The sequence below is a fragment of the Bombus bifarius genome, unplaced genomic scaffold, assembly GCF_011952205.1.
Source record: "Bombus bifarius isolate JDL3187 unplaced genomic scaffold, Bbif_JDL3187 scf7180000007968, whole genome shotgun sequence".
NCBI lineage: Eukaryota > Metazoa > Arthropoda > Insecta > Hymenoptera > Apidae > Bombus > Bombus bifarius.
In genome coordinates, this window is record NW_022884354.1 from 489,742 (window position 1) to 509,432 (window position 19,691).

General features: G+C 41.5%; 1 protein-coding gene across 1 annotated transcript in view; it reads right to left on the reverse strand.

Annotated features, from left to right (window-relative positions):
• LOC117209208 overlaps positions 1-19,691 on the reverse strand; it is a 191,966-nt gene that overhangs the window by 10,707 nt on the left and 161,568 nt on the right. The window contains exon 5 of the mRNA XM_033450924.1: positions 2,837-3,009. Within this exon, the coding sequence (XP_033306815.1) occupies positions 2,837-3,009 (173 nt within the window). The remainder of the gene's footprint in view (positions 1-2,836; positions 3,010-19,691) is intronic.

Below are 19,691 nucleotides of genomic sequence, written 5' to 3' on the forward strand. Positions count from 1 at the left end.
TTCGAGGCTGTGCAGTACGGTATAAGCTTGATCAGGCGTTTCACGTTTTCGAGGCATCGAATCCAAGGTAGTTGCGTATATGCCGGAAAAAAGTAAATTCGTCTGCACGTTGTTCCAATTTGGTTAAAAGTTTCGCACCCGAAGCAACGTATTTTACGCTTGTCGTTGGTCTGCAGTGACGTTGGTCGCAGGTATCACACTGTTTCGACGAGGGGAGCTGAAACAATTGCCCGCAGCTCGGCTGAAAAATTTATTCCACCGATCGATACAGCGTTTTCCTCCCAATAACGTTTGTATCGCGATTCCCTGGTTTATTGATTCCAGTCGATCTAATTGTCGAATTCTTGCTGTTTTGAGATTTCCAGAATATGTGGACACATGGTGGACGAAGGGTGTTGAACTGCTGACATAGACGCGAAGGATATAGACATTTTCCAATCTGTAGATCTAAACGATACGGTGTGACAGAAAAAGGGAAAGTCAGTTACCGTCTGTCAACCGATTAACAGGTATTGATACGTCCTCACTGTCACGAAGGATTTGAGTGTCTATCACAGATTATTTCGAATTTAGAATAATTATTTTAGAATTAAACGTTCTTCGAACCAAGTTGTCTGCCCACTTATACCTTTCGTCTCGAATAATTTTCACGTTAAAAATCGTACAGGTGAAAATTCGACGAATATCCTTACCAAGTTTAAGCTAATACGAGAAGATTATTCTGCTATTCCGATTATTCGTGACAGTCGATAACAGAATTTTCATATTTTTATTACAAATCTCCTCTAACTTTCTTAGTTGATAATGTATTTAAAAGAATAAAATTTAACAAATACTATCGACCCGCGAAATTCAAATCCTGGAAGAAGGAAACTTAAATACGCATCGACCTAGCGATTTAAAAAACGGAACATGGACCTCTGCTTTCGTAAAAATGAAATTTCATCGACTTTAATCGATAATTTCCACGTCGAACGTTATGTCGAGTGGTCGCTATTCGATTCGACAAGACGAAAGACTCTAGCCGTGCCTGTCGTACGGAGACCTTGATTCGATAAAAATTGCTATCCCCGAAAAAGGGACGGTGGAGCGAACGAAAGATCGGAAAGGAAAGCGAAGATGGAGGAGAGTGGAAGCGGGGTAAAGTATAGGGGAAAGTATAAAGTAAGGGAAAAGTTACGACGAGATCGTTCGTTTCGAGATGATCGTGTCGGCGGACTGGCCCGGGCCGGATATTACGACGATAAGGGCACTCTACTTTGTACTGGGAGTATCGCAGAAATTGCCACTAAGAATCTGCCAAGTCCGCGAAAAGTAATATCGTTATCGAGCATCAGATGTCAAATGTATACGCTGACCCAAGAGAATCGACGGCCGGAAGCGCGTCTGATTCGCGGTCGTCTCTTATTGCATTTTCATGGGTTTCGTTTTACGGCGGATAAATAGTATCCGCAAGAATAATATCCGGCATAGGAGATGGAAGTTGGCGGTCGTGTGTTAAACGGATCGCGCGAAAATATACGATACTTATGGTCTGTCTGTTACGAAATAGTTTCACAAGCGTGTGCACCGTCTTCGTAAATCGATACGAGAATGTTTCGCACGTGCACTTGGATAAATTCGTTCGCCACTCTACTTTAGTTTCGCTTTTAAATGGTATCGTACAAATGAAAATACATTTACTTTTGGGTGGTCGTAAGGTGGAAAACCCGTTTAGCAGGGAAAAACCGTGCATCGTATTTATCTTTGTAATTAATTCGAGAGATTACTTTCTATCATATCGATGCGTTTGATAAAACAGAAACTCGTTATCAGATACGTTTGGAAATTATCGAATATCGCGGTTAGAATTACGACTCGCAGATTAGAACTTGAGAACAAAGTTACGAGGATGTTTATGATTTCCAGTATGCTTCGAGACTTTGCAGTTACACGTTATAGTGTCTATAGCTTTCGTTTCGCGTTGCAGGAGTTCGTCGAGTGTTAACGCACGCATTCCGGATAAAGCAGGGCAGCGAAACGTGGGTGTTGCCGGTCGATCGCGCTTTCCGTGTTTACACAGCGCAATTACTCTAATTCAGGAAGCGCCTAGAGAAATACCAGGTCAGATTTCTCAATGGGGTTAAAAGGGAGGTTGAAGTGAAAAATTTGCCCAACTTTCAGGAAAGTTTTTCAAATGCCTGCGCTACGTGAGAAAGTAGAGGGAAATAACGATTCTGCGTGCATTTCTCGTTGCACAAAGCCAGCTCGCCAGCGGGATTGCAGAGATGGGAAAAGATGAACTTCCTCTATGAAACTGGCCCAGCTTGATCGTAAAAGTTAAAGAGAGAAATAGAGCGAAAAACGAAAAGTGGAAAGGAAGGCCAAAGGATTTCGTAATGATACGAACAAGAACGAGAGGTAGAGCAAAATCGCAGTTACAAAAGCCAGAAGAACGTAAGATAGATATTATCTATGAAGAACCTTGGAAAGGTTAAGAAACCACCTTGCCACTCTGCTTTTTCTCTACGATGTACCATTTCAAGTTCTTCCATCCTGTCTCGACACTGTCACACGTTTGTTAGTCGACCAGATCCGACTGTTCTTTATGCGAGTATCAAACTTGCCTGTCATATTTTCGTACCTTTTAACGTTGGTACGTCTGTCGATATTGTTTCGCAACCAACTAGATTCTCTTGTCCGACTCTATCGCCAACTATATGCTCAAAGGATTTTCATTGTCGTCACGAAATTTTGAAATTGTCCCTCGTGTTTCGTATTTCCTGGTCCCTTGCTATTCGCGTTGCTAAGACAATTCGAGAAGAGGAATTCGATAAAAACGAACGAGCGAGCGTACCTGTATCTCTGAGTGTCCATTTCCTTCCGTTCCTCGGCGATGGCCTCGTTCAGGTCCCTGTTCGGGTCGATCCCCCTAGGGGTCGGACTGTTCGCTGGTAGATTGTCGTTGCTGACGAACTCCACCTCGACGTCGTCTTCGTGATAAGTTTCGGTTAGCGTGTACTCTCGCAGCTGTAACACACGAAGAACGTGGTGAGTACGAAGAACGTCCTGAGATACGATTACGTGGAATTAATACCAAGCCACGTTCTTTCCACGAACGTGAATTTATAATATCAACTAGCGTATTTCGATCACCTGTATCAATTCACGAAGAAGAAAAGCGAGAAAATTAATCTTTTCCAAATTAAGCTTGTCATTTGTATCTTCATGATCGCGTATACCCCGTATTACGTAGCAAATTGTAAAGCAGAGTAGACACAGAGCTTTGCTGCTATTTCTTCGAAAGCGGTTTCGTAATAAATTTGAGACACGGTCAGATATACGAGAATATGGTTACAGTGCCACTAAAGCAACCGTTGGTAGCTGGTGCAACTAGCGCGCTATGTTGCTTCGTTATCGGTTCAGAAATTCGTATCGGGATCCAATAGCCGGATTCAAGTTGGGTTCAGCGTCAAACTTGGGCATTCTCGGGCGACAAAGCTCGTTTAAATTACCCGATAATAACGTCGGGTAATAGCTACGCGAAATAAACGGAACACGAATGGCGAATTGCTCAACGTTTTATAAACGTCCTTGAAATTCCATTTCGCATACGTTATAGAGAAATTGGCAAACGCGATAGGTATATGGTGGAATACTTCTGAATTGAATATCTACGTTCGATACGATTAATACGCGTGTGCTGAGTATCGGTAACGAGAATGGCAGATTTTCACGAACGTTACACGATCTCGATACGAGACAATGCCTTGGCGTCCGATTCATTCGGATTCACGAGTACGTATGAAACTCAATTTCGCGCGTCGGTCGCGGAAATGCTTGGCCAACGTTGTCGAATGAAATTTTCAAACGCGACAATCCAACCGAGCCACCAGTCTCGAACTGCGTCGAGTTTCCACTCCGTGATTAGTTCTCTGCCGCGGAGGATATCCCGAGGGACGTACATCGACGAAGTATCGGGTCCACAGTCGCGATTGATCAGGTCGATCGGTTCAACCGGATTAAAGGGAACGAGACTTTATGGTGGTTCCGTGGGCTCGTGCCTTCATTCTGCTTCCACGTTTTTGCTCTGCCATTCTCCGTGGCTCGTCCGCGCTTTCTTTTTCATTCAGCGGGAGAAAAGCGAGCCGGATGACAGGCTGCTTTTGTCGAATGTGTACCGGAAGCCGGCCAAAAAGCGGGCAAAAGTTCGCTATGGTTATCGAGGTGAACGCACGCCGTGAACGGGATAAAAGACGGTACCTGGCACGCCGATAGCTTTGAATATTTTTCTCTATCTTATCGGAACGCCTTCGATATCCTACTAGGGCTGATAGATATGGGACAGAGTATTCTTGCTACGTGTTTCCCTACGTGGAAGCGAGTAGACATCCGATTTTATGAAATATTTCTGGGTTTTTGTGCTGCTGGAAAATGGCAATTCGATAAGGCTGATATCTCTCGCGATACAGCGAAACTTCTAAATTAAAGCGTCGTCGTGGAATCGGATTTCTTTGTCGGTTATTTTCTTCCATTTAGAACATCGCTACGTAATATCGTTACGCGAAGATATCAGATTATATACAATTGAAATATTTTTGGGACAATTGGGTTTTGAGTTTTGTTCCAGGGGAAGTTAAAGAGTGAAAGGAAGAAGGTATAAACGTTTCAAGACATCTTCGAAGAAAAACGAATTTCAATTCTACGATATCGTGAGATTGTAAGCGTGGAACCTGGAAGTTAATGTAACACGATATACGCTAATTGCGCGTGTCCAGGTGACGCGTAGATTAAATGAATTAACTTTATCGGAAAAGGGCAATTAGAGCCGTATCGTATTCTAGAGCGCGGCAAGATAATTACACACTGATAAGGTCTTGTCAACGAGCGACAGAAAAGGATCAAATAGAATAGCGACGAAACCTGTTCTTTTATCTCCTTCACGAGTTTTCGAGGGTAATACGATGTGGAAGTTGCAGCTTCCTCTGGAACCTACCCACTGTCGAAGCTTTGAAACTGGGCCGAGCGCTAATTAAGGTCTAATTAATTGTTTCACGTACGGTGGCAACTTCCAATTATGGTTTCCAATCGATTATCAGTGTCTGTGGCAAAAGTACCGGGTTCCTATCGAACGAAACACGAACGCTAATAGCGAAAAAGGAAAAGAAGAAGAAGAAAAGGACAAAACGAAGCGAAAAGAATTTCACGGTCCTCGGGAATAGACGAATCTATCAGATTGTTCAAACGACTATTAAGATACGTGTAATTTTGTGTGCTAGACTAGACTAGCCGCGTAGCAGTGACACACACATATGAGTATGCGTGTACAGCGTCTCGTAAAACGTGTGAATGTAACTGTTTCGTTGGTAGTGTGGTAAAGAAGATGATGAGACAAAGAGAGTGCTGAGACGCGTGCAAATATGTATCGACGAATATCTTGTAAATCACGTATTAAATAAATTTCAGACTATTTTGATATCGATTCTAAGTGTAATTTGAGTGTTCCTATACATTTATTTCGACGATTAAGATCCACAATTCTCAATAATCACATACAAGCTACATAGAGGGGTTAGGTGATCAACGGAGCATCGACCGATAAAAATATTTAATAATCCGACAAGGATTATTTACGGGACCCTTATCATAACGTAGAATATATGGATTCGTTATAGCTCGTAGTTTCAAACAAGATAACGAAGGGTTTAACAAGTCTTTCAACGATTTTGCAGCTTTATCCGAGTTTCCGCGCGTATACTAATGCTTGCGAACGGAAGTACGCTTCGTTGATTAAATATGTAGATCTTATGCGAACTTATAAGACAGCTCGATAGTTGAAAAGAGACTAGACCGAAACAGGAACGAGGAGACCAGTCCGTTCTCCTTCCTCTAATACGCTTCTCAAGGTACTTCCTAGGATCAGCCAGTTTCTCCTTGTAAAACGAGGCCGCTCGATTAGTAATAATCTCTAATTAACATCGTTGTTGGAAAGACGATCGTCTAATTAATCGGTAACGAGGCTCAAGTAGGTCGTCAGACTCGCGTAGTTTTGCAGTAAGAGCGCCAACTTTCTCTTCCTGGATATCTCATACTCGGCGGAAAAGAATCTAATAAAGCGTTATACTCGGGGTCGCCAATAACGTTAGGTACTCGAGAACGCGTTCTGAACAAACCCCTTCCGTAAACTCAGGGAACACACGTTACCAGAGTTCTACTTTCTCTGGAAATATGTACGTAACGGAATGTGGATCGCAGCCGTGAAAATTTCCAATTTCACTGGATAACTCGCCCGCATAGATAATGGCCGGGATCCTATGATCGAGTTCGCTAGCTATCCATTATCCCAGTTCACCGAGTCTTTTGAAATCCGAATACACACGTGCGACTCGACCCACGCAAACAAGTACCATCGACTGGTTCCAGTTGTTTCGCACCCGTTGTATGCGAGCTGCGTGCATCGTTTTTACAGTCGAGGGCGACTATGACACAAATTCGTCGAAAGTTGCATCACGCGTAAATCTCTTTAGGACTCGACGTCGAATTAACGCGACGTAATGTAAACGTGACGGGAGTCGCTCGCCTGCGACGACCCTTAACCTCGCAGCTGAATAAAGAACGGAACAAAGAACTTGTTCCACCTTTGTCTCGTTCGACCAAAACACCAGTACACTGCCAGGTAGTAACGAACAGTAGAAAAAGAGAGAAACTGTACTTCTCGACCGGTTCTTCTTTATTCGCGCGAATTTGGTAGACAGAAGCAAAGCATAGACGAAAGTTGGCTGCGCTTTCTTGTTACGAGACCGAATCTCCTCTCTTTCGCCCGTGCTTTTCTTTTTCCCTGTTACGGTCGGAAGTGAACGAGGTTCGACGGACCGAAAGGCTAACGGTGGCTGGTCAGGGAGAAAGAGAAGCCGCGAATGGAGGTTGTGGCTGGTGGCACCGGGTCGCAACCAACCGAAACGTACCTATCTGTACGACTGAGAAAATTACCTTGTATATACATTGCATGGCTCGCTGTAATATCGGCCAGAAGCGTGTGTACGCTTCTTTTTCTATATGCAATTCTCCCTATGCTTTGCACACACCGATGCTCTCTTTTGCCTTTTTACGCGTTTCGCTCTCTCGCTTGCTTATTTCGATCCACCGCCTTCTTCGTCTCTTTCTCTCGTCGCGTGATCCTTTCGTCTCTTTGGAGGAACGACGTGACAATAAATGCACGGGATTCTTTCAGCGCAGCTGTTTGTAAGTGGAGACGGCTCGACGCCAGGGAAACCAGTCGATTCACGCTTATTGTAAGTCGAATACCTTTTTTTTAATTACGAAATGAGGGAGTAACGCGCGTGAAAATTCTCGAGAGAAAGACTCGTTAGCTATCGGATTTTGTGGAATGTCGTGGAACTCATCTACGGAACGTAAGGAAAAATACGTTTGAATTTTTTCACGAAGCATTTGCAACTTTTTTTTGTCTTTCATATACGAACAATTTTAGTATCCAATTTATCAGTGAATTACTAAAACCGTGTCTTTTTTCATTAGGCTCATCGAGGTCTCTGAAACAATACTAATTTCCACTTTCTTGAGAAATATCGTTCTCAGAAGTAGCAGTTATATTTTACCTGTTAGGTACATCCTTAATCCTTTCCTTCGTACCGAATTTTTTTAACTACGTTATATCAAAGTACAGCCGAACGACCGAATAATATCAAAACACGAAGCAAAATGTAACGCGTGCATAAACAGAGGGTGGTTACTGTATCCTGCGTTTGAACGGAACCGGTTGATCTGTGAGAGCGAGGGGGAAAGAACGAAAAAAAGCGTGGACACAGAGCGAAATAGACAGAGTAAAAAGAATCGAAGAGGATAAAGCGCGTGGAGTATAAATTTCTCGCGTATTTACGAGCGGTACATTTACGCGTTCATTAGTTCGGGGCTTCGGTGAACGAGAGTAGCGGAGGAACTGGTAACGTAGAGGGCAGAGAGCAAGGGGTTGGTTAGCTTCGGGGCGTAAACACAAATTTGAAAATTTTCTCCCCTCCTGGGTCCCGTGCAAACGACACTTCCTCGTTCATTAACGCTCCGTGTCGCGCGAAACCTAATCTACACGAATATACATCGGCTACACAAAAACGGTCACGCAAAACCAATGGATCGTGCAGGTGGCCTCGGCTCATCCTGTTGTAACAAACGAGAGAGAGAAAGCGTAACGTTGTACCGCTATTTACCCCTCGGCAACTCGAACAACTCGCATAAATTTCGACGATCAGTTTTTGGGTCGGCGGCCGCCCAGCGAATGACCCTTCCACGTGCTACTTTCTCGTTGTAACCTTCTCGTTGTTGCTGCTTTTTCAGCTGCCGACGAGCACCGGAGATGTGAGAGATTGGAATGCAAATTGCTTTGCTCCCAGTCCTCTTTATCCGAATTTCGCGATATTTGCTTTAGCCAGATTCGTGGTTCCAGCCTTTTCTTCTTTCTCTTTTAATCAAGCCCGAGACACGGTTATTTGGTTGAAATTTTCTCGAGCCGTGTTTTAAGACGGCTGTTGTTCGAACGTACCGAGACATCTTCGAGTCGAAACGAGATCTATCGATCATCGTGGCTGTTTCTTACCGATCGAAGCGTTCTCTTAATCGAAGGGTTCGCAGTACTAAGAAAACTTCCATCGTACTTATTGGAAGAGAAAGAAAAGCTTAAAGATATACCTAAAGATTGTTGCCAGTTCAGGTTTGTTCTATATATGAAAAATGCTAAACACCAGCCACTGATGGATTTATAAACCTTTTTTTAGCAGGTTCCCTTTTCGAATCGGAGCTAACTTGTTTATTATCGCTCACGAACCATTTAATCGTTGGTATACGAAGCAAGTAAAATCCAATCGCTTCCATATTTCGCTCTTCCCTTCGCTTTACGAGAGCTTCCGACACTCGACGATATTTTTTTGTTCATGAGATTCGCGAAAGCAAAGTTGAATTTTTCTTCGCGCAGCGTACACTTGGAGATTTCAGCACTCGAACGCACTCATAAAGTTCCACTTCTCGATATTTGCTTCTATCGTATGGACGTGCGCGAAGTCCATTGAATGGACACAGAAATTCCATATGAACCGCGATGCAGATACGATGTTTGGTATGCGCACTATGGCGCTCCTAAGGGTAATTCTCGAAGCTGTGCTCGGTTTCGGATTTTGCGGGTGAGAACGTTTCGTTTGTTTTAACACCGTGTTCCGGAAATTTGTAATAAACGTGCAACACGTGACCACTCTTCGCTCGATGAATTTTCAATGCACGCTGAACCTGCAGCCAGGCCAGGGTTTACGTAATAATACTATTACTAGGCATTTATACGGGTTGTACGAACTGTTCAAATAGAGGGAATTCTGTAATATTATAAATTATGCAGTTTACGTGCCCTATTGTCTCTACTAGAACGATTTAATAATTTGTTGCCGAGCAAAAACGAAAACCACTTTTGTGCCTGTAGGATTCTGTTTAATTTGGCGATAGTCTACCGTTTTGTTTATCGCGTCATTAAGCGTCCCAGGGATAAATCCTTTATGTATATCAATGTTATTGTGCTAGCCTCTAGTACGCTCTTAGTCTCGTTCGTTCTCCTATTGTAGGAATTTTTATTATAACCGCTAACCATAACCATTTTTAATATACATACGCAGCATACAGAAGGGTGGATGATAAGAATATAGAACAGTTTCGAAATAAAACTGTCGTAGCTTTTAAAATATACAGTACGATATAGTGCAAGATAAAACGGTACGAAAAAATGATTCAAAAGCATGATATTAAATACAATAGAATTAAATATACAATTTTCTTTGCAATCTTTATACGAACATGAAACCTAATCTGTCAAACGTTGCGGTCTTTGTCTTAACAGAAGAAAATGGATCGCACGTAATTCAATAAAGCAATATGAAACAAGTAATACGAAGAATCGTGCATCTGTTATTTCTACATAAAACGAAAGAAACTTTTGAGACAAGCTAATAGTCGTAGCACTCAAAATCCAGTCGTTCGCACTAAACAATCACGCGAAATGCCCGTACCAACGCTATCAACCAATCGTATATCCACGTACCCTTCATTTGAACGATATCCCTTTGAAAGGGCCACCCTTTTTTAAGCACGAACGAATGCTCGTGAATTTTCATTTTTCCCTTTTCGCAAACAACCCTTTTCTGCTTGTCCGACCGCGAATTTCCATCTGCCTCGAACAGTCCCGCGTTTCAGAATCTGACTACGGGGGTGAGAGGGTGTGCGTGAATCAAGCTCATGGTACGCGGTAACACGAGTTTCGGCAGTGTTATTACTTCCGGAACAGGGGCGTAACGCGTTGCGGCCGGGTATCGCGCTCCTCGAAAGGTGGTTTGCTCTGCTCGAACGACGAAGGTGCATGTCGCTGGATCACGTGATCCTGGGTTGCGCTTCGAGAATTCAAAATTAGACGATGACGCACGTGTGTAACGTAGAGAGGCCAAACTCGTCTTTTCCCGAGCTTTCTCTGCATCTCTCCGGAACTTCCTCTCTCTGTCTCTGTCTTTCTCTCTCTTTCTCTATCTCCGGATGAACTACCACCGTATCCTGTGCTGGTTCGTCCAACAACTGTTTGCGTCGTCGTCAACCAGAAACTTACTCGCTTATAAAGGTATCTGTAACGAATTTTGCCAACCGCATTCCCAGACATTTATTTACACGGGCAAAAACTTCGTTTTCGTAGAAACTGCTTCTACCATTGACTTTATAATAGTTGCATGGTTGATGAGAAAGGGAACTTCGTAGCAAGTAAACAGAAGCTTATTAAGTACTGTAGTTAGATGATTTTCCCGAGTGTTGAAGGGAGAAAGAGCGTTTTTCAGCTACGTTTTATCATCTTAACCTACTTGCCATGATAACGGTTTTTTATATTCATTAACAGACTTTTTAAGCGCTTATGAGAAATTTGGAAGCGAAAAGATGAGCAGAATGGAAATAATTTATAAAAATGTATAAAGTATCCAGAGTATAGTAGTTTCTATAACATTTAGTAAGTAAATAACAATTTCAGTAATAACATTAATAATAATTCGTTATTTTATATATATTAGGTTATTCGAAAAATTTCTTTCGTTTCATAAGGAAATAATAGACGCACAATGTTTTTTGTTTTATATTAGTTAATGGAATTATGCACGAACATAATAATAGAAATATAACGAAATGGATCATACCTAATTCAATAAAATAATATAAAACAGAAATCGTTGTTCATTTATTATCACCTTATTAAACGAAAGAAACTTTTCGGACAACCTAATATATATTATTTAATTCTATTTTATTATTGTTATTATTAATAATTATATACATTATGTATATTATATATATTGGACAGGAAAGCTCCCATTAATATACAAGATAAAAATGAATAAAAAGAAGCATATAATGCATAATACACGGTACACGTGTATAGCGGACGTATATACGAAATCAAGATCAATAGTTATTATCCAGAGCTTTGTGGATTTGCATTTAAAAAAAATGGATAGAACCTGTGAACAAATTCAAATCAACACTGAGAGCATTTGCGATTTCACAAACTCGATAAATGCGGTCAGATAAAGAGAAATTTGAGTTATATCTGTAACAGGAGTGCCAGATTCTGAGCGATTTTACAGCTGCGTACAGGTTGATAAATTTTAAAAGCTGAAAATAACAGAGCGAACCACTGATTACAGTAAATCGACGGAGGCTCTTCGAGTTTCCAAAGACTTGAGAGTTAAGGTCAGTGATTGCCATCCCCAGCCTGTACGCCGCAAAGCGACGTTGAAATCTTCTAAGTTGCATGTTTAAAATTATATTCATAAAAATGCGAATTTGTATAGAAATCCGTAGTTTGCCCATGAAAATTGCCAGTAAGGCTTTGATACATCATGCGTCATGTACATCATCCATTACGACCAGACTATATTTGTTAGTAATATGAATTTATTAGTCGCTCGATATTGGCGTGATCTAGCAGCAGTGACTTTCACCAGAACCGTCTCCAATGGGACGGTCCGAATTTGTATGGTTCTCGTGGCGGTTTCAACCAGGCCGAATAGTTGGCTGATTGACTTGCAAAGTTGAAACGTTTTCGATCAGGCTAATCGTGTTATCCGCGGAACGAGAGTTATTTCCCATATTCGTGGGAGTTGGATGCAAGTCGATACACACGTAACGATGCTCCAACTTTGTTAGTGCTTGGAACATAATGTAACTACACACGGGGGCTTATACAAGTTTCCGGTTTTGGTATTGCAACGTGTATCTTACAACAAGTACCTTAACTATCGAAGAATTGCACAAAGAACGAAAAGAATGCAAAGAGTTCGTATTTTACAGATTGAAACCCTTCGCACTGGTTGGTGGTTTCAAAGGTTTTGGTAGTCGGATTTTTAACTTGCCGTAAGCTGCTTAGTTGTTAAGGAATTAAGCAAAGAACGAGAGGAATGCAAAGAGAATTCGTATTTTAGAGATCGAAGCTTTTTCGTGTTGGTCGATGCCTTGAAAGAGGAGCTTCGCCTGTGTTCCCTCGTGTAAGTAATAGTTACGTATGGTGTCAAGTTTTACACAATTTTACACGAAATGACCAGTAAATGGTTACACGAGCGTTTCGAATTTTATGATAGCCGTTGCTGTAAAATTATCTTTCCGTATGTATTAATTTTCGCGCAATCGCGCATTAACACGCTCGTCTGGCGTTACGCACAACGCTTTCGTCACGCAACGATAATGGCTCGTTATTATCGATAAATATTTGAGTGTTTTTACTGATAATTGCCATAACCAAGTGCTGCAGTCGATGATCGAGTTCGATGACGCAAGTAATCGAAATAATAAAGACGAGTTTCGTGAATGTTATTAAGCCCTTTCACGCTATTCTACGTGTCAATGAAATTTCTAGATACTTCGTGTAACATATACGCTATATACACAGAAATGATTATGGTAATCGTTCGTATATTTTCGTCAGGTATAATATGTCCATAATAAACTAAATATCGAAGTCTCCAAAAAACAGGAAATATTTTCATCCGTGTCGTAAACTTTAGAACGCGCCGTGCTAAACAAATGTCGATTCGATTCGTCTTCATTCGTTTGTGCTTGCATCGACTGTAGATCCGTTACGAAACTTCGAATCGAATACCTCGAAATTGCATGGAACGCAGTCTCTCAAAAGTTTTCATTCGATTTCGCGCCGATGATTCTGCCAACGGATAAGTAGACGATCGTACGACCGAGTTCTCCAGGGAAATGTAAAAATAAGGAGTTTTTATAAGCCGGAAGCATAAATCCATCAAGTAACTGGATGTCGTAAAAAATTTTTATACGATCTCTCCACTCTTCGCTAATCCGGTTCGCTTCGTTTAGAAAACGACGTTGCATTAGCGCAATCAACCTCGCTGCTCTTCATTTGCATAATTCCTCGCCGCTTCTCGCGATGGGCTTTCACTTCGAAAATGAATTTTTCTCCGAGAATCAACTTCCCAAGAAATTTCACTGGTACACAAAGTTCCGTGCACGTGGCTCTGGGACCAACTCGAGCGCATTTTTTTCACAGCTTGTGTCATGTATCGTAGATTTCTTTTTTACCACGCCATTTAACTTCTATTCTCTTTGACAAGTGGCCCTATTTACCGTTTCGACGGAAGAACTAATTTTGTAAGAGGAGACGATCGATGTTAAGCAACCTATTTAGCGATGGAATATATTACGTTGCTCGTGATTGTCCGAGAATTTCGGTTGATTTGTAGCAACGGTGTCCGAATTTGATCAGAGCGTGCGGATTAATAACGAATTAATAATTAGAAACAGCAATTGCTACCCTTTCATCGAATCGGTGTAAATTTAGATTATCCAGTTGAAAGACGGTAATAATATATTTGAGATAGTTAAATAATTTTATTTAGATTACCATTGCAAGTTCTCTAGAATTTGACAATTAAATCAAATTTAACGTGCAATGTAAAATACTGGAATTTTATATAATACCTAGAAAATTTGTAGAATGCGCGCCGTTTTCGTCTAAAGCATGAAACGTCCGTGCTACTTTAATATATTTTATAGCTTTTTTCCTAGGCATTGTATATACAATACCTAAAGAATATATAGTACGAGAAGTAATATTTAGACAAAGTATGAGAAGGGAGTTATGAAAAAGCCTTTAGAAAAAGAAGTAAAATGCAAAGTAAAGCACCAGATTTTCTTACTGGAAGAAAAGGACGGTAATTGTGCATAAAAAGGTACACTTCGCTGATTTCGACGAAATTCAAGTATGTTGTAAAATTCAACATTCCGAACAACTTTTTCCTACACATATAACCGCCGCTTGGTCTTAGTCTCCGAGGTATTCGGGAAACGCCGTCACTACCACCGTCACACCGAATTCTACGTATAATTATGTACGTCCGTGACAGCGTATGCGTTAGTATCGGTCGTCGTTCGCCTTATGGCGTTCGGATAATTTATTTTTACATTACATTACATTTATAGATTTTTAAAGCGTTTTACGCATTGTCGGTATTGAGATACGTATAATTTTATGTGCTAGACTAGGTTAGCTGCGTAGTAGTAATACTTGTATATGAATATCAATGTGTGGAAGTATGTGTGTCGCGGCGTTTCGAAAACAAATGAATGTAAACTGTTCAGTCGGTTAACAGCCGGGTATGGAAGTGTTGAGACGCGTGCAAGTATCGACGAATATCTTTGAAATCGTTTAACGAATAAATATATAATTATTCTGATATAAATTCTAAGTGTAAATTTAGTGTTCCTATACCATTATTTCGGCTATTAATATCCAAAATTCTCAACAGTCGGTAACGTATATATTGCGTTAAAAATAAGTACGTGTCGGCGTACTGCGGAACAGTAGTACAGGCGATTGAATGATTCACGATAGACGGGCAATTCCGAGGTCTATCGAGGCGAGTTAATCGATCGAAACAACTCACGTGGCGAACACGATTATTCGAGAAATGTTTTTTTTGCCCCTCTGGCAGAGGTTTTCACCGAAGGAAAAAAAGGTTCGTGATTCGGTTACAACGGCGGCGACTGTGATCGGAAAGTTCGATCACGAACGTGAGCGCAAGGGACGGAGGGTAGAACAGCTGGTGGAAAATTTAGTTTGCGAATAACTCGAATAACTCGCATAAATTTCCCCGTTCGGTTTTTGGACACGCTCGTCGGTCATCTGACATTAACAATTTCTATTCCGAACTTGCACCGGTCACGAGCTTTAGTTTTCCAACTGGAAAATGCGATATGCAGTCGAAATGAGACGAACGATTCGACGAATATGCCTCTATAGAGTCGATGCACGTGCGATCGTGTGCTGCAGATAACTAGTTTCAACAAAACTTTCGCCTAGCTAGGCTCATTGATTTTGATTTTAAGCTCTTTGATCCAAAGTTAGTCCAAACTCTGGAGGAAACATAATATTTCTAGGAGATAAAAACGCGGAATTTCCATTTAATATCTTAAAGAGCCTTTTAATTCAGAGTATCGCTTTTCAGGCTTATTTCATATTCGTTATGAAAGAAAAATTCTGCAACATTTTTTGGCACCAGCTTCTCCATACCTGTTTCTCCATGTTTCTATTTACGTTTTGAAGGAATTTTGGCTCGTAACATCGCAATATTCTAATATTCGTATTAATATGAAGTGGAAGTAGAACGTTAAAGTTTCGCGGCTTCTGCCTTTTGAATACCACCGGTTTGTGGCAAAAACGTGATAACTTTTCTTTTTTAATTGCGTCTGCGGATTAAATCATTCTTTCCTTTGTTTCTTTCGGCCTGGCGGAACGGTTAATGCGGCTTGAGCGTCGATGAGATTTTTCCTTTTCGATGCAAATCCTCGTCGGCTCTCTCGAATATAAACGTTTGGTTACACTGTCGCTGATAATTAAACGAAAATTGTCATTGCATAAACTTTCTTTCTGAAACTTGCAGAAACTTTTCAGCTGCATCAGCTACTCCATATCAAGCTTAATAATTTATATAATTTATACTTTTTACGCCACTGTTATAATAATTACCCCGCAACCTTGCACGAATATAACATTTTAATCGATTAGTAGTTTCGTTCATAATTTAGATAAATTGTCGCGTTTCGTACGAAATCAGTAGGTGACATATTTATGAACGATTGTTTATTCGCAACAGTTCATCCAGTCGAATAGATGTTCTTGCCTCGGATAGAATCTGGCAGAGGCCAGCAGCTGGGCGGACGATTAGTCGAACCATCAGGCGGAAGTATCTTTGGCTGGGCAAGTTGGGCGTCGGAAACATGTAACACGTGCAGAGGGAGAAAGAGAGAGAGAGAGAGAGAGAGAGAGAGAGAGAACGAGTCGCGTGGGCGGGTTAGGTTTTCGAAGGAAGTGCATACGCGAATCTGCAGACAGATTGCAATGCCGAGGGGGATCTCGTCCGAAGAGGAATGGCGGTCGCAGGACACTCGGTGGACCTGGGTGACCACAGATTTATGAGGACCGGGTTCACCATTACGACGAGAATTTCGAATGTTTTGCGGCGTTACCAGTAGAAAATAGTGTGCTTGAGCGCGTCGCTGGTTTAATTACTTTCGCGGATAATTGATTCGAAAATAACGTCCGTCTGCGGCTACCGAGTGGCCAACGATGAAACAGTACAAAGCAACTGGATACGCTTTACGGAAGGATACAACGAGAAAATGACAGATTTTCGTATAACACAGTGCGTTTTTACCTGTTTACACGCTATGGATACGATAGGTTGGATGGTTTTCTGTGATTTTGAGAGACGACACTGGGTAAAAGACACTTGAAAGGATCAATGAAAGAATTGAGAAACTTTAACGAATTAAAACGCGGATGAAATTATGTTATTTCATTAGTAGTTTAAAATAAGGAAATATAAATGTTTCCTTATTTTCATTATGTTGTTAGTTGAAAGCTACGCGTCATGCTTCTGAGAATTCACGGCCAGCTAGCAAGACGAGGCTTGGAAGGTTTAGTGGCCAGCGACCGAGGAAGAGTGGGAGGAATATTACTGGTCGTCAGTTGACGAAACAAGTGGAGAATATTTATACACATTGATTATCCTTGGAGTGGCACGCGATTCTTTCGAGAACTTGTGGAAATATTTTATGGATTTGCTATGTGTGTATTTTTGAAAGGAGATTTGGACAATTATGGAATTCTTTTGATGCTTCTATTTTTTTTTACCGTATTCTGAATCTATGTTTTTTCTCGTTTCCATTTTTCGAAGAGTTTTCGTGGATTTAGGGCGATGCGAAAGTGACGAAGTACGGTGGATCCGATTTGGAAACTTTCGAATGCTCTTGATACTTTTTCTTGTTTTTTCTTCCTGCATTCGTTTATAGTCAAAACTACGGATCTAGGGTTTCCTGGTTTCCATTTTCCGCAGATTTTTCACGGATTTAGCGTGGTATAAAGCTGACGAAGTACGGTGGATTCAATATGAGAACTACGGGGAAAGAATACGGCAAGTCACGTTTCTTGCTTCATTTTGCGGCGGAGCAGTTTTAAAATTCAGTATTTATTTTTTTCCACCTATATTCGTTTATACATTTGGTTATCCGCAATTTTCGTTTAGTCTGGTTTCCTCTTATTATTACCATACTCGCGTGTCAAGCAACAGTTCGACGTCCAACTGTTCGTTTCATCTGCCGCGATAAAGGTTTCGCTGAATTTTTTTGCCAACGGGCGAGCCGATTTCACGAAACGCCGCCGATTCGGTAGAATGGGCGAGAACAACGCGATCACCGCCCGTAATAACGAAAACAGAGAATGGTAGCGAACGATCGAAGCCGCCCGTGTAATTACATTGATGCCGGTGGAATAATTGAACGACGCTCGATCGATTAGAATGACAACGTGAAACTAGCAACGCCACAACACGTCGAGTATTATGAACATACACGCGAGTCAGTTTCATTCTCTGGAAGTCCGTTCTACTGATCAACGAGTTTGTCATTATCAATGCACGTAAATAGCGGTTGCAGATCTTTTTATTCGCAAGAATTTAATGCTTAGGGTATATGCAAGGCAGAGCGTCGATTTTATTTGTCGATGTTCGGGCCGGGATTCGCCGATGTACGCGATCCAACTGCTTCACTTTTTCCCGTTTTGCTCGTTTATCGTTCATCGGTACGGTTTTTACTCCGCGATGTATCGATGCAATAAAAAACTGGCTGCGTGTTTCTGGTATTTAAATGCACCGGATTTTTCTCCTGCGATAAGTTCAACGCACCAACACTTAATGACTTGGGTTCGCTAGATGGATATCTGGCTTTTTACATATCCTTCCCTGCTATTTCATAGCGTACACATCGTATAATGCACACGTATACGTGTACGTATCCGTTGTGAGCGATACATAAAAGTAGATAAGTCGCGTTCTGACCAGACAAAGCAGTAAATCTCTGACAGATAAGTACATACGTATATCAAAAAGAAATGCATATATTCGTAAGTAAGAAATACGAACGTGGAGCAAAGTGATATACTTGTCGATTATGATAGATACTATACAAACACTGGTATACATTTACAACGATCACACGTGGTCTGTATAAATAATAAGGAATATTTTATTTTCATAGTTCGTTATTTGTAAATTAACACGTTTAAAGGAAAGATAGCACCAGCGCAGCGTAGGGTAAATTGCCTCGCAATTTGTTCACCAGGGGGGCAAAGAAGAGGATCGAGTATCGTTATGTCAATCGCGCTCGTCTATTGTATTTGTTCAAAACCAATAACTCGCTGCGAGGCTCTTTTCGAGTGCATCCACGTGCAGCTGTGCCGCGAACGTGTCCCGAGCTGACTCGCCGAGAGAAACGTGACAGCGCAAACCTAGCCTAGTGGCCGTGGTTTCCGTCCTGACCAAATCCGCGGTTCGTTCTGCACGATCTATCCCGATAATTTCGCCATCTTTCATCGTAATCGAACTACCAACGATTTGCGAATTTCGTAACCTACGTGAAATCAAAGCGACTGTATAAAATCCGCTAGCGAGAAACGATCCTTCGTTTAGGGGAAACTGTGACCAATTTATCGCTACAAGCGTCTGTATTCGACTATTATTACGTATACCACCATGGCCATAAATATATTTAATTGGCATATTACGATTATCACGATAGGAGCGGAGTCTGAGAATCGGGTTCGATAATTCGTTCATTAAACTGGATTCTCGCACGCGATGCCACGATAATGACGCATCTCATTCATCACGACCGTTCAATTACCAAAGCATAAACAAGCCGTTTCTTTTCATTCCATTGGTTCGCGCCAAAGTGGAACGGTGAACGCGATAGACAGGTGTTCGAATGCAATTTGCAGGAGTCGAAAAACGGTGTGGACCAAGAGAATTCCTCACATTCGACCGCGTGGAAATGCTTTGTGCGACCCGGTCGTGTTTCGTTAACGGCCGGCCCAGCGGGTTAGCGCAATTAATTCTCGAGAGTTTATTAAAAATAATTGCAAAAGTAATTGCTCGCCGCCGCGGGGACCTCGAGCTTTTTATTCTTTTTTCTATTCTCGCATCGTCGTCTGTTCTGCGTGTATATTCCCGCCTGCCTTCCAATGGATATCCAAATTAACCGTTTCGATTATGCACGATTCACGATCGTTCGCGCGATCAGATACTAAGAAAACGCGAGCAGAGAGAAAGGAAAAT